General features: G+C 43.1%; 1 protein-coding gene across 1 annotated transcript in view; it reads left to right on the forward strand.

The window, feature by feature from the left end:
• LOC111582925 (sodium/hydrogen exchanger 9-like) overlaps positions 1-12,321 on the forward strand; it is a 70,480-nt gene that overhangs the window by 13,473 nt on the left and 44,686 nt on the right. The window contains exons 6-9 of the mRNA XM_055007269.1: positions 5,332-5,437; positions 7,697-7,835; positions 8,872-8,977; positions 11,935-12,023. Coding sequence (XP_054863244.1) covers positions 5,332-5,437; positions 7,697-7,835; positions 8,872-8,977; positions 11,935-12,023 — 440 coding nt within the window. The remainder of the gene's footprint in view (positions 1-5,331; positions 5,438-7,696; positions 7,836-8,871; positions 8,978-11,934; positions 12,024-12,321) is intronic.

The following is a 12,321-nucleotide window of genomic DNA, read 5'->3' on the forward strand; positions in this document are numbered from 1 at the left end:
GCTGAATGCCTGATTTACTTTCCTAAACTGTGAAAATTCTGCCCATGTTTAATGATACTACTTTGCAAACAGTGAAATAAAAATGTCATTACAGCTCTGATTGAACCTGAGGATGATCGCTGTGTAAATAATTTGACTGTAGATTATATACTGTGACAGCTCACCTGTCAGATGTGACGTAAAGTTCAATGTGTGACTTGCTGGTAAATCCTGACCAGTCCTGCCTCCATGTCAGGAATGATTTATTATTTTAGGTATTAATGAAATGACCCCATTGTTCCACGTACGTAGATGCATGTAAACTAACTCCAGCTCCTGTTAATGTTTTGTCAAAAACCTGTATTGTTAATATTTGTTAGTCTCATTAACCTGGCATGTTACAGACTCCATCTTCATCAAAGTTGTTCTTATGGGCATTTCAGTTTGTAGGAGGTCTTGTTGGTTGAAGTGAATGAGAAGGGCATGCCAAGTGTGTCATTTGCGCTTTCTGTGATGTTTTTGGACCAATATTGGTATTTAAATGTGGATAAAGCCTTCCCCAAACTGCTACACACAACTCAAAGAGTAAGTGGGTCTTGTGCTTGTCTGTTAATGTGACAACATGCAGTTTAGATTAGTGCATTTTTGAGTGTGGCGGAAATGTTACAAGGTGGCAACTTTGAATGCGTGTTTAGACATGAAGCTGATGTGTTAAGATGCCGACAGATAAACAGAAAGAAGTGCATGTCTGGGAGGGGCTATAGAGACAGTGGAGGGAGTCAGAAAATTAAAAAAAAAAAAAGAGAAAGAGGAGAGGAATTACATGGAACACACCCATATTCCATGTTCTGATAATTGGAATGTACAGTGATTTACTGTTTGATATCACAAAATCTGACAAGTTAGATTTTGGTGTAAGACCAGCAATGATAACTTTTCACTAACCAGAGTGACCAACATATACTAAAGTTAGCTCTCTGATATCTTCTATTTTTGTAAAACTCAAATTAACAGGAGTTTTTCTTTGCCTTTCATTTAAAAAAAATGTTACTTAGAATTAATGGAAATATTGTCTTAACATACATGGGAACTGCTGTAAGATTCACAGTAAATGAAAAGTTCCAAAACAAATCAAGTTCTAGTTACATTCAAGCTGCAATAAAAGATTTTCCTCCTCCAGTCTTCTGACCCCTGCTTGCCTTGAAAATTAAGCACTTCTTACTTCTTTAAAAAAAAAAAAAGAACAGTTGGGGAGATTATAGTAATTCCCTGCTGATCGTTACAGCTTTTCTAATGCATCACTTTCACTATTATATCAGCCTAATTTGGTCAAACCGGCAAGCGAATCCTGTGCTTTCTAACTAAGATGGTCATGAGCTTTGCCTCGACGAAACCTCAGCCGCGGGGTAATTTGACCTAATAAGGCTTCCATTCGACCCTTTCAACTGTATTATGTCTGAAATAATTGTCTACTCTCTCTACCTTATGGCGTTGCTGTGGAAACTGATGAACACTTGACAGCTGTAGGACGGGGTTGCCATGACAACACAGCCAACCCGCACCCTTGTGTGGAGAGGGGTGGGCACTATTTTTTTTTCTTTTTTTTCTTCGTCCTGCAGTGTGAGCGGTGCACGACATGCTGTCATCAGCCAGGCATTATGGGAGCAGGGAGATGGAACAATCCTGACTCCAGGGCCTACCTCACCCTCTCCAGATAAAGGATTTTCCCCAACCAGGAGGAGCTCTAAACCTGTCAAAAACCAAAGAGCTAGATCTGTCAAAACAAGTCCTGAGGCTGCATCTCTTGCCACCGCTCGCATTGTCAGTCTGGTCGTATCCTGGCTGCTTTGCCCTCAGCGCCTTGGTATTCACTACAGGGCCAAACATCGCCATCAGAATGGACTCATTATTCATATCACAGATTTCCCTGAAACTAATTTACAGGATTCTTTTTGCATCTTGGCCTCAACAGGTGGAATATTAATCCACCAAGAGCTGTTATTGTTTTGAATATGATATTGTCTGGCCTTCAGAATGGCATCCCTTCGTGTTGCCTATTTCCTTGCAAATATGTGTGTATTTATGAGCGCACATTTGTGTTGTCTGTCTCCATATCTGACATTATTTTTGATGTGGTAATTTTGTTTTCTCATTTGGAGCTCAGCCTGGTTTCTTTTGTGGCCGCTGCAACAAGGAATTGTGTCACTTTTATCTGTCGACTGTGCTCATCTACCCGCATGTCCACGCAAATATCTATTTATCTCATGTAACCTACTGTATCAGTGAACATAGTGGAAGCCGTTCTACGGCTTAGACCTTGCAGGAGATACTTGAGATGCCCGGAAGTGTTGAGCTGACAGGCACGCCACCGTCTCGTCAATATCAGTATTCTCCCTGTCACTCAGTGTCAACACGTAGCCATCCAGCAGCGCTGAGCATGTTGTGTGTGCATGCTCTCATTCATATGCTCAGCGTCTTCTTCTCCATATTTTCTGTTGGGTGAACTCACTGTTGAGTTCAGCTCGTATCTCTTTCAGCAGATACAGTGCTTTGAGAGATTCAGCTGTATGAATAAGCGAGTAATGTTTGTATTTTTCACCGTAGATATAAATTTAATCATAAGTGAGCTGAGAAAATTGCTTTCTCGTAGACAGTGTGATGTGAGATGCAAGTTAAGGATTGCATCTTCATGCAGAGAGTGCCCTCCGTGGAGGAGAAAGGTTGGGAGCCAAGATTAAGGCAGCCTGGAGGGACATTAGTTGACTAACAGATGCGCACAAGGGTGTCATGAGAGACAGGTCCTGGATGGATAAGACGTATAACAAGATGCTCATGATTGAGACTCTGGAGACTGCCAAACAAAGCTTCTCAGCTCTGGCTGCTAGGCTGAAAAGATGCACCAGAGAAGCAGAGGCCAAGTTATTAAGTGGCCTGTTCTCCGAAGAGCCATCCAGGGTTTACTTCCAGCTGCGATCCACCCAGAGCTCGTATGAGCAAAACTGGATGGACATATGGGAGAAAGAGGCGACGTTTAAATATTAATGCCAAGTGGCCGGTGGACCTAAGAGCTGACCAGAACAACCTTCCAGAACAGGATCAGTCACCACCATAAAGGCAGAAATCCAACAAGGCTGGAGGAGCTGGATGTCAGCAACACCTGACATGATGCTTTCATGTTGGGAGGACCCACACAAGGCAGGGCTCAAGTTGCCAGAGCAACAGAGCATTTGCCCTGTTTGGCTGAGCTGCCCCTCTGGAGGAAAAAAAAAACATTATTTTTGCCATTGTGACAACATTAATGATTAGTAGCCCTTAACTGCTGAAGACAGACCAAACTAAATTACCATAGCGTCTAAACCTTTCCTGCTTTTTGATCGGTATACCTTGTGAGATGCAAAAAAATAAAGATGAAATGTGATGCCCTGTCATGTGGCACGTGATATCTTTGACCTTGTATGACAGCAGTGAATATTTTGAAGTTGGAAATGATTCATGGTGATTATTGGTTGATTTGTTATCATAGATGTCAGATTGACATTCTGTTTCTGAATATAATTAGCAGTCATACATTTTTTAATCCATTTTTTAAAATTTTCCCGAGTATTCACTGTGCCTCCAATCCGTGTTATGCATACTATAGACAGTGGACAATACCATAGATGTAGATTTTGGAGGGGGGTGCAGGTGATTTGTGCCCCTGAATATTTAGAGCATGTGCATTTGTGCTCCCCAGTAACAACAAGAAATAAGCAAAACACTTTATTGGAAATTTTTTTATTCTGTTTTCTTGTTCAGTCTGAAGTTAGTGTTTTTCTTTACATACAAAAAGACATTTCCACCTTTAAATGATGAAAAAAGCACTCACTGGTGCAAAAATTTCACCAAAATAAAAAATGTACACCCATGGTCTTTGCCATTTATGAGTTGCATTTTTCTTTCGATACTTTGTAACCTACAACATGTCTAAATACACACAAACTTACAACTATAAGCACTGTGTAAACTTCAATGCCCCCTTACCATCATTTTTGCAAAACTCACCTATGCAGATGTGAAACGTGAGGAAGAACTTAAAGCAGTGAGTGAATCCTGTTATTTAAAGCATGAGGCTGTTTTCCTGCAGCTTCCCCACAGTCGGCTCTTATTGACTCCTTTAGGATGTTTTAATCGACTGCAGAATCTTGGCTCTAATCTCCCTCTTTCCCCACCAGCATCCTCTCATTCCCAGAGCCCTCACCGTTATCTCCGTCTATATAGTGAAAACTGCAGCGATGCCCTGAGCTAAAGAACACACTCCCATGTATATTCATGTTCACCCAATGCGAGCATGGTATGAAGCAGAAGCACCTGCAGCTCTAATAATGAGAAAATTGTGGCAGCCGGTAACTGTTCACACACAGCCACATTCAAATTCAATCAAGCAATTCAACCTTTTGCTTTCCTTGGATGATTTGCAATATCTACCCTGACTATTGCTGCCAGCAAATCATAGAACAGCATGTTCTCTCCATGTAGCATGACTAAAACACAGGTAATGCACCTCGTAAAACACACAGACATACACTTCAACTTTGCTGATTTAGTTTGTTTGTATTGTCAGTGCATTTAAAACTGGAACCTGAAGGGAACTTGGGTTTGGTTCTGTTCACCAAGTTTGGTATATGCAAGTTGTGCTGATATTTGCACATTAGGTGTACATGAATATACATTTTGACAAGTTGTCAGCTGTTTTGTTTTTGTAAACTGATAGTATACTGTTTATTGATTTAGTTACGCAGTTACACTTTGCAGGCCAACAGTTTATGGTAATGTTTTTTGTGCTCTTGCATGATAATCTAAACAGAAAAACTTGTCAGGATTAGTATATCATAATGTGACACAGATATGATTTGTAAACATATTAATTTATGCTCTAGCATGTAAACGACCATCAGTAAACAGAAAAAGACTTTAGTGAGTTCAAGGTTTTACTGTTAGACTGAAAAAGACATTCCTCATCGCATCCATTCTCTTTTCTGTCTTTTTCAGACGTGAGTATTGTCTGTTCCGTTGCATTGTGTATTTTCCTTAGCTTGTGCTGAACAAGTTTTGCTTGGTTTAGTCACTGTGGCTGTTCCAAGTGTCAAAATCCTCATCCCACTGCTGCCAGTGTGCTGACATTTTCTGTCAGCTTTACACTGTAACTGTAATGCGCCTGCTTTCTGCTGTTTGTGGAAGCAGAGGTGATACGCTGGTCCACTTCTGCTGTGTGATTAGCAGAGGAGCTTTTCTCTTCATTTTCAAATTGCTGCTGCAGTCCTCTTTTACCAGCAGTAATTCTTCTGTTCTGTGTGTTATTCGTTTTTTTTAAAGTCTCAGTCCTTGGCCTGCTGTCAGAGCTGCGCGTGGACTTGGATCTGCACACCCTGCTGTTTGGCGAGAGCGTGCTGAATGATGCCGTGGCCATCGTCCTGACACAGTCAGTATCTCGCTTTCAGATTTGTCTCCGCTCCTGAATGCAGTATATTTCAAGGTTTAATTGTGTGGGTGCTCAGACATTTCCAACTGGCATTATGGAGGAGGATGTGTGAGGGAGGGAAGGCTGTATGGATTACCGCCAGCTTTAAGGAAAAGAATGTGATTGGCAAAACAGCACGAGTGCCTCGAATAGTATGCTGTGGACTGCAGAAGCGAGTTGCCCCTAGCATTGTCAGCATCTCATTAAAGTACTCAGTGGAGACACTCAGTGCCAGAGCAGAGACACTCTTCTCAGCTAACGAACTTGGCCAACATAGATGCTGTCAGATTCAGGTGAAAATGCAACAGAAAATCCTCAGAAGCTTCGCTAAGTCGCCATGATGCAGTCATGCCTTGCCCATGCATTTCAATTGCTTCATTCTTTTCCCGTTTCTCCACTCAACTACGCATGATTATCCCACTCAGTCACATTGCAGTCATTGTCTGCTCTATTTACGCAATGCTGGCGGACAAAGCCAGTCAAGTAGACGTGCTAACAGATGGCAAGTTGGAGACAAACAGGGGAGAGAACTCACACATCTCCACATTCATGGACAGGAAGGCAGATGTACAAATGAAGGTGGAAGAGGGAGATGGCAGGACTAAGATATTTGCTTATTGTGTTCACACACACTGACACATCACATGTACAGTACCTGCACATACTCTTTCTCCGATTACACAAATGGGCCCAGACAGGCAGGCAGGTAGAGGGAAAAGTGTGCAAGATTGCTGCCATCACTGTGTACATTGAAGGGCAGAGGAGGGTTAGCCTGCGCGTCTTCTTCCTGGACAAACGGTCAGATAGTGCCACGTTTGTTCCTGGAGTGGCGTGACCGGCCTTCACGCCATCTCCTGTCACTTGACTGGGTCTCTAGCACTGCCGGTCGCTCTGGCCCCGCACACAAAGCCGGCCCTTATTAGCGAGCCACGCGGGGTCCTGGCACTGGAATTTTAACAAGCTCCCGGAGCAGCTCAACCTTACGCTGATGTGCCCTCTCCCAGGCACAAAACTTCCTGCTCCAGCAAGCCCTGACCCAGCCACCATTCAACCGGTCGCCGCATTAACATCTCGGGACATTCACTGGGCGTTTTTACGGCCCCAGACGTCTGAAGATACAGTATGCAGAAGGTCACGGTGGCCAGAACGGCAAATTTAATGTGCTAACATAACTGGAGTCTTTACTTCCACAGAGGGGGTAATAGATCTGCACTTATCAGGCTGGAGATCTCATTAGTGACACTTTGATTGATTCCTCCTCTTCTGTTATGTAGATTGAGGCATGTTGTGTTGTGCGCGAGCTCATTTCAACCTGACAGCATAAAAAGTGGAGATACATCGCAGACTCATTTGTCAATAGTTTGGAACACATTTTTTGACGCTGAAAGGATCTTCATCAGGAGTATGAGACAGCTTACTGTGAGTTTAACCCTGGCTATCGGATGCCGCGGGTCGTGATTTCGGGTCTCTGCTGTGATCTGTGACACTGTGTCCCATTAAAACAAAACAGCAGGCGCCTCTTCTAACTTTTTCTGCTGATTCAGCGGTTTGAGATCCATTTAAAACAGTGACAGTCCAAGGGGAGTACATGGGAGGGTCTGATGTGGCTAAAGAAGTGCTGTCATTCCAGAGAAGCAGCCAGCTCTTACGGCTACTCGCATGGCTGCTTGTCTCTGCTTGCTTCAACACACGCCGACACATGCACACACACACACACACACTTTCTCCCGCCTCCCTCTGTCCTCCCTGTGAGGCCTCTTTTGCACTCAATGACTTCCATGTGGCGGTCTCCCCTCCCACCCACAAAGTAAATATTTATAGCAGCATGAATAACATTATGCAGCTATCTGTTGTGAGCAACAATAGTATTTCCCTCGTTCCCCACTAACTACAAGGGGACGTCTCTCAGGCAAATAATTCAGAATGCATTGTTTTTCAGGGAAGGGTTTTGCTTCTAAAGAAGGCCATGTATTCTTAGGAATGACTCCAATAAGTTGCACTTAAAGGCTTAGCTCAGCATAATAAGCATGTGAATTTATGCCCGCTGTTGCAGACTGGTTTACACCGAGAACCTGGTGAGTCATAATTCTGATGACTGCACTATTTTCACAGCCATAAACAATGCTGTTGCTGTGAAGTTGCAACATCTATAACACTCACATTTACCTCTGTTCTAATTGGGCCTCTTTTATGGCCTCTGTTTGTTCTTCTTTCTTTCAGCGCCATCGCCACCTACAGCCAGGCGGGTGCCGGACACATCTTCGACCCTGCTGCCTTTCTCCGCTCTGTTGGGCTTTTTCTTGGGGTTCTTGTTGGTTCCTTTTTCATAGGTTTCATATTCACAGTAATAACAGCCCTCATATCCTTTCATCCCCCCCTACCTCTACCTCTGCACCCCACACTCAATTATTACCTCAGCATCCGGTGCACTATATTCACATCCTGAAATTGGTAATTGCTTCTTTAACAAACCCCTACTGTACCTCTTTTGTCAACAAAAACAACGCGGCTAAGTCTAAAGTGCTCCTGCGACATTAATGGCTGCAGAGCGGTCGTCAATCAAGCAAATAGCCTATGATGAAATTTCGACTTGCGCTGTTGTCCAGCATTTCTCTCTGATCTTCAAGTAATTAGACTTTAGGATGAAAAATGAGGATGTGTCATGAGAGGTTTGGGGCAGAGCTCAGCTCTTATTTACAGTGACTAATCTCTTGGTGCAGGCAAACTCCAAAGTGAGCATTTATTAGATTTTGCTGATGCTAAGCATAGCAACAGTCTGCTCTTTTGTTCTGTCTCTTCAAACAGCATAGTCTTCAAGAATCCGATTTGACGTACAGTTTCTCATTTGTCTCCTAATTACGTATTGTACCTGTCCTAGACAATTACAAAAACACTCAGATTTGGGAAGGTGTTTTTATTATCGGAAGCCAGCAGGGCATTGAAGGTGTTCAGGAATGCAGAGCAGCAAACTATGCTCGTATAGCAATCCATCTTTATGTTCTGTGTGAGTGTCATAAATACGAAATTTCCAGCCTGCACAGTTTCATCTGGAACACAGTGTAAAAATACAGCATGGATCGCAAGCAGATTTTGCCGGAGGGGATGTGGGATAGTGGAAGAGCTGCAGAGAGATGTGGAGAACTCACAGGAAAGATCTCATTAAACTCCAATGATTACTCCTGTATGGCAGATCCTCTGGCATATTGAGCACCTTCTGCAGTTGCTTTATGTTTGCAGGTACAGTACCGCAGTGTTTTCTCTGCCTGCAGACTATCACACTGGAATGTTCATGTGCAAGAGTCGCAAATTTGTATTACCGCTGCAACACCAACCTTAGCCCAACTTGTTAAATACTGCATGATTATCGCCTTGCATGTCTTTAACTCCCTTTCCACCTCACTAAATTCACTCGACTGCATGAGAATCCCCTGCTGGAGACATCAGTCTTCTTCCTGCTCTCCTGGAGCAGCTTCCTCTCAGCCGAAGCTGCCGGACTTTCAGGTGAATACTGTATGCTTGTGTGTCTGTGGCCCTATCAGTGCTCTGGGTGGCTGGGTGGTCAGACTGAATACAAATCCTGTTAGCGAAGCGCTGCCCTTTTCCCCCCTCGGGCGTCTCTTCTCAACCGCACGCACCGACTTGTGTGCTGCTCCACAGTATCAATGACACGAGCAGCTGTTTGACTGGCAAGCTCTGCTGCTTCAAGGTGTCTCTGTGACCACTTGTAGTCCAAAAACCTGGAAATAATATGTGCACACTCTCTGTTGTCCAGACATGACCATCTGCACTATTCCCTGCTCAAAAAGAGAATCAATTTTCTTTCAGTCAACCCAGACCTCCTGTATAGACAAAAAAAGTCTGTCCATTACATACCTTAGTTTGTGAAAGTCCTTGGCATTATATTGAGTCAATAATGTACAGATGAGAAAGCAGTTTTGTCTCCACATGGGACAGGTAGCAGTTGCATTCTTTAGGAAGAAGATGAAGACTTTAGATTATTTTGAAATGGTGTCCAATCCGCCTGCCTCTGTATGGGCATGTTCATACCTTTAGTTTGTAGATGGCAACACAGATAACAGCATTGTTGTCTGTGTGTGTTTCCTGGAAAGAGATGAAAAATAGTCAGGCCTCGTGTAAAAATGGATTACAACATGATTTTTTTTTTTTTTTGCCTCTCCCGCCCTCAATGTCTCAATTGTGAAAGTTGTTTTTTTGTCATGTTAGATGTTTCACTTTACTGATTCATAGTATCTGAATTTTTGGGGGGGATATTTTACGTTTGGGAAACAACAAGTCTCGTCTCCGCTGCCCAGAATTGTCCTCGTCTATTTCTTTGATGATCACTCGTAATGCGGTTTTGAAATATGAATGTAGTGTACATATGTGCACATTAGTGATGTTGTTCCTGCTGCCCCAGTTGTGTCAGAGGGATTCCGCTCATTCAGCTGATGTTGTGGAGCTCTTCTTACTTGGCAGTACTCCCTGTGGCCTGTGGAGGAAGAGAAGATGGTTTTAATGAAATAGCTTGACCTTTGTCTATTGGACCCAGATGCCCTGTCTATAAAGTACAGCATTCTAAATGCTGCCCAGTGTGGGAGTCAAAACCACAGCTAAACCATGGACAGTGATTCTCAGTAGTATCTGATGCACAGCCTCGGGGTATTTTTAGTAGAGATGCAACATTTCTGCACATATTTGCAGAGCTGATACCAAAATACTTTATTCGACTAGAAACTTGCAATGTTATACAACCTATTTAAAACTATTTTCATGATACTATCTTAAACCCGAACACAATCTTGAAGAAAGGAGTGTTACTCTTTTTGGAGGAATTTAATAGTCCATTGGGAGTGAAGCTGCACCTCATACAGAAGCTCAGTGAGTGATGGGAGTCCTCGCTGGTGTCCTTTAGCAACTGAGGCGCTTTCTGCCTCTGTTAATTGCTGGAGTTTAGCAAGGGTGTGCCTAATGACCCTCATCCTTGCAAGGAGACCCGCTATCATTAATCCTATGCCCCTCACAACGACTCATTATGGGATGCATCTAATCTGTTGCCAAGTGCCCCGCGTGGAAGTCACTTTATGTAGATGCTGAATGATGTGTTACCCTTGTCAGCGTTACGTAAACCGAGGAGGATGTTGTTGCCCTTAACCAAATGGACGCAAAATGAGATCTGCCATGCTAGCATGCTCCATTAGACTTTGTTGAATGGGACATTGTGAACAGGGATTTAGTGGAGCTAGCATAGTGCAGGTACAGGTCAGCGTTGTGGTGTGAAGGCGGATGGTGGAGAGAGGGCAATGGACTGGTTCTCATTTAGCAGCCAGAACTAAAGCTCTATTTCTTTCTCTTTCCCGCTGTATTTGTTACAGCCAGCTCTGATGCTCATTGCTACACCCATCACAGTAATTTCACATTTTTTCCATGTTCTGTGATTCTCTCTCTGAGTAAAGGGAGCAAAAATGTGAAATTGAATTTCTGCAACAAAGCAAGCATGTCCTGCGAGGCAGCAAACCCACATGCGCTTCAAATTCCAGCTCTCTGGTCCAGCCAGCCTCCTTTGTAACAGCAGGGGCCCTAATCACTCCCTCCACCCTGTTTCCTCTCTCTGTGGAACAGACGTTTTTTTTGTTCTGTATTTTTTCCCCTTCTGCTCTGCGACTTTCATTTGTTTCCCTTTTGTTAATTTCTTCTCCTCCGCATCTGGCATGATCTATTACAATTATGTAATTCTTTAGGATTTTCATTTGCAGAGCTTCATGTTTCTGGAAGGTTTCGGGATGCTTTACTTGGGTTGGACAGCACATTTTTATAGGACTGCTTGTTCAGCTGGACTTCATTGGATTGGGTTGGGCCGATCTGCTCTGGTGTCACATATGTTAAATTCCTATATAACACGTAAGCAGCTGCACACAGGATGGTTACTCTTGTAGCTCAGTTCTTGGAGATTTAAGCCGAAGCTTATTGCATTATTCTGCTAATATTGTCTGCTTATTTTAATCGTCATCTTATGTTTGATCCTAAAATTGAGTTTTGGACAGAAAATATGTTTATCTTTTGCTTATTAAGTCAATTGCTTTGATTTTAAAATGTTGGATTGAACCTCTCAGCCTGACAAAGACTCTTTTCACAAATCATTTTCCAATGATAGAACAACCTCCTACAGCATATTTTCAATATGAAAAGCTCCAAAGCTCCGTGTGTTAACCGGCACACAAACGTACACATTCTCAAAGCGTGATTATGTAATGTGTGCATGTTACCGGGGTGATTTTGCATACTGTGTACTAATCAGATACAGCACATTGTTAACTCCCTGCTGCTGACAGAACTCTCATATCAGTTTGTCCGCAAAATGTTCACATTTACCAGCAGCAGATGTCATGAGGCTTTTTTTTTTTCTTTTTTGGTTCCTGTTGATGTTTCAGTAATTTCACTTTCATGTTTTCACATTTCAGGCATCGTGGCAGTGTTGTTTTGCGGCTTAAGTCAGGCAAGATACACAGTTCTCAATTTATCCCCTGAGGGCAGGACAAGGACCAAACAGGTGGGTTTATGAAGGCCGATTACATTGCTGTTTTCAAACAGAATCTGTCCGTCCACTCATTTTCACTCAGATTGCCTTTCGATGACAGTGTTTGGGTCTTCCGTGTGTGCACAAACAGTCATTAATTGCCATTAGTGCTCCGGTTGTCCGGTGGGTGTCTGTGTGGGAGACCAGTCTCCAGCTATCTGCTTAAAAGACTGAGCACAGATGGAGGCCAAGACACTGTCACACTGCACCGACAAGCTTCACAGAGGCGCAAATAAGTCAGAAGTACACACATATACTCATCTGTGCATTT

The sequence above is a fragment of the Amphiprion ocellaris genome, chromosome 22 (genome assembly GCF_022539595.1).
Source record: "Amphiprion ocellaris isolate individual 3 ecotype Okinawa chromosome 22, ASM2253959v1, whole genome shotgun sequence".
In the NCBI taxonomy this organism is placed as follows: Eukaryota; Metazoa; Chordata; class Actinopteri; family Pomacentridae; genus Amphiprion; species Amphiprion ocellaris.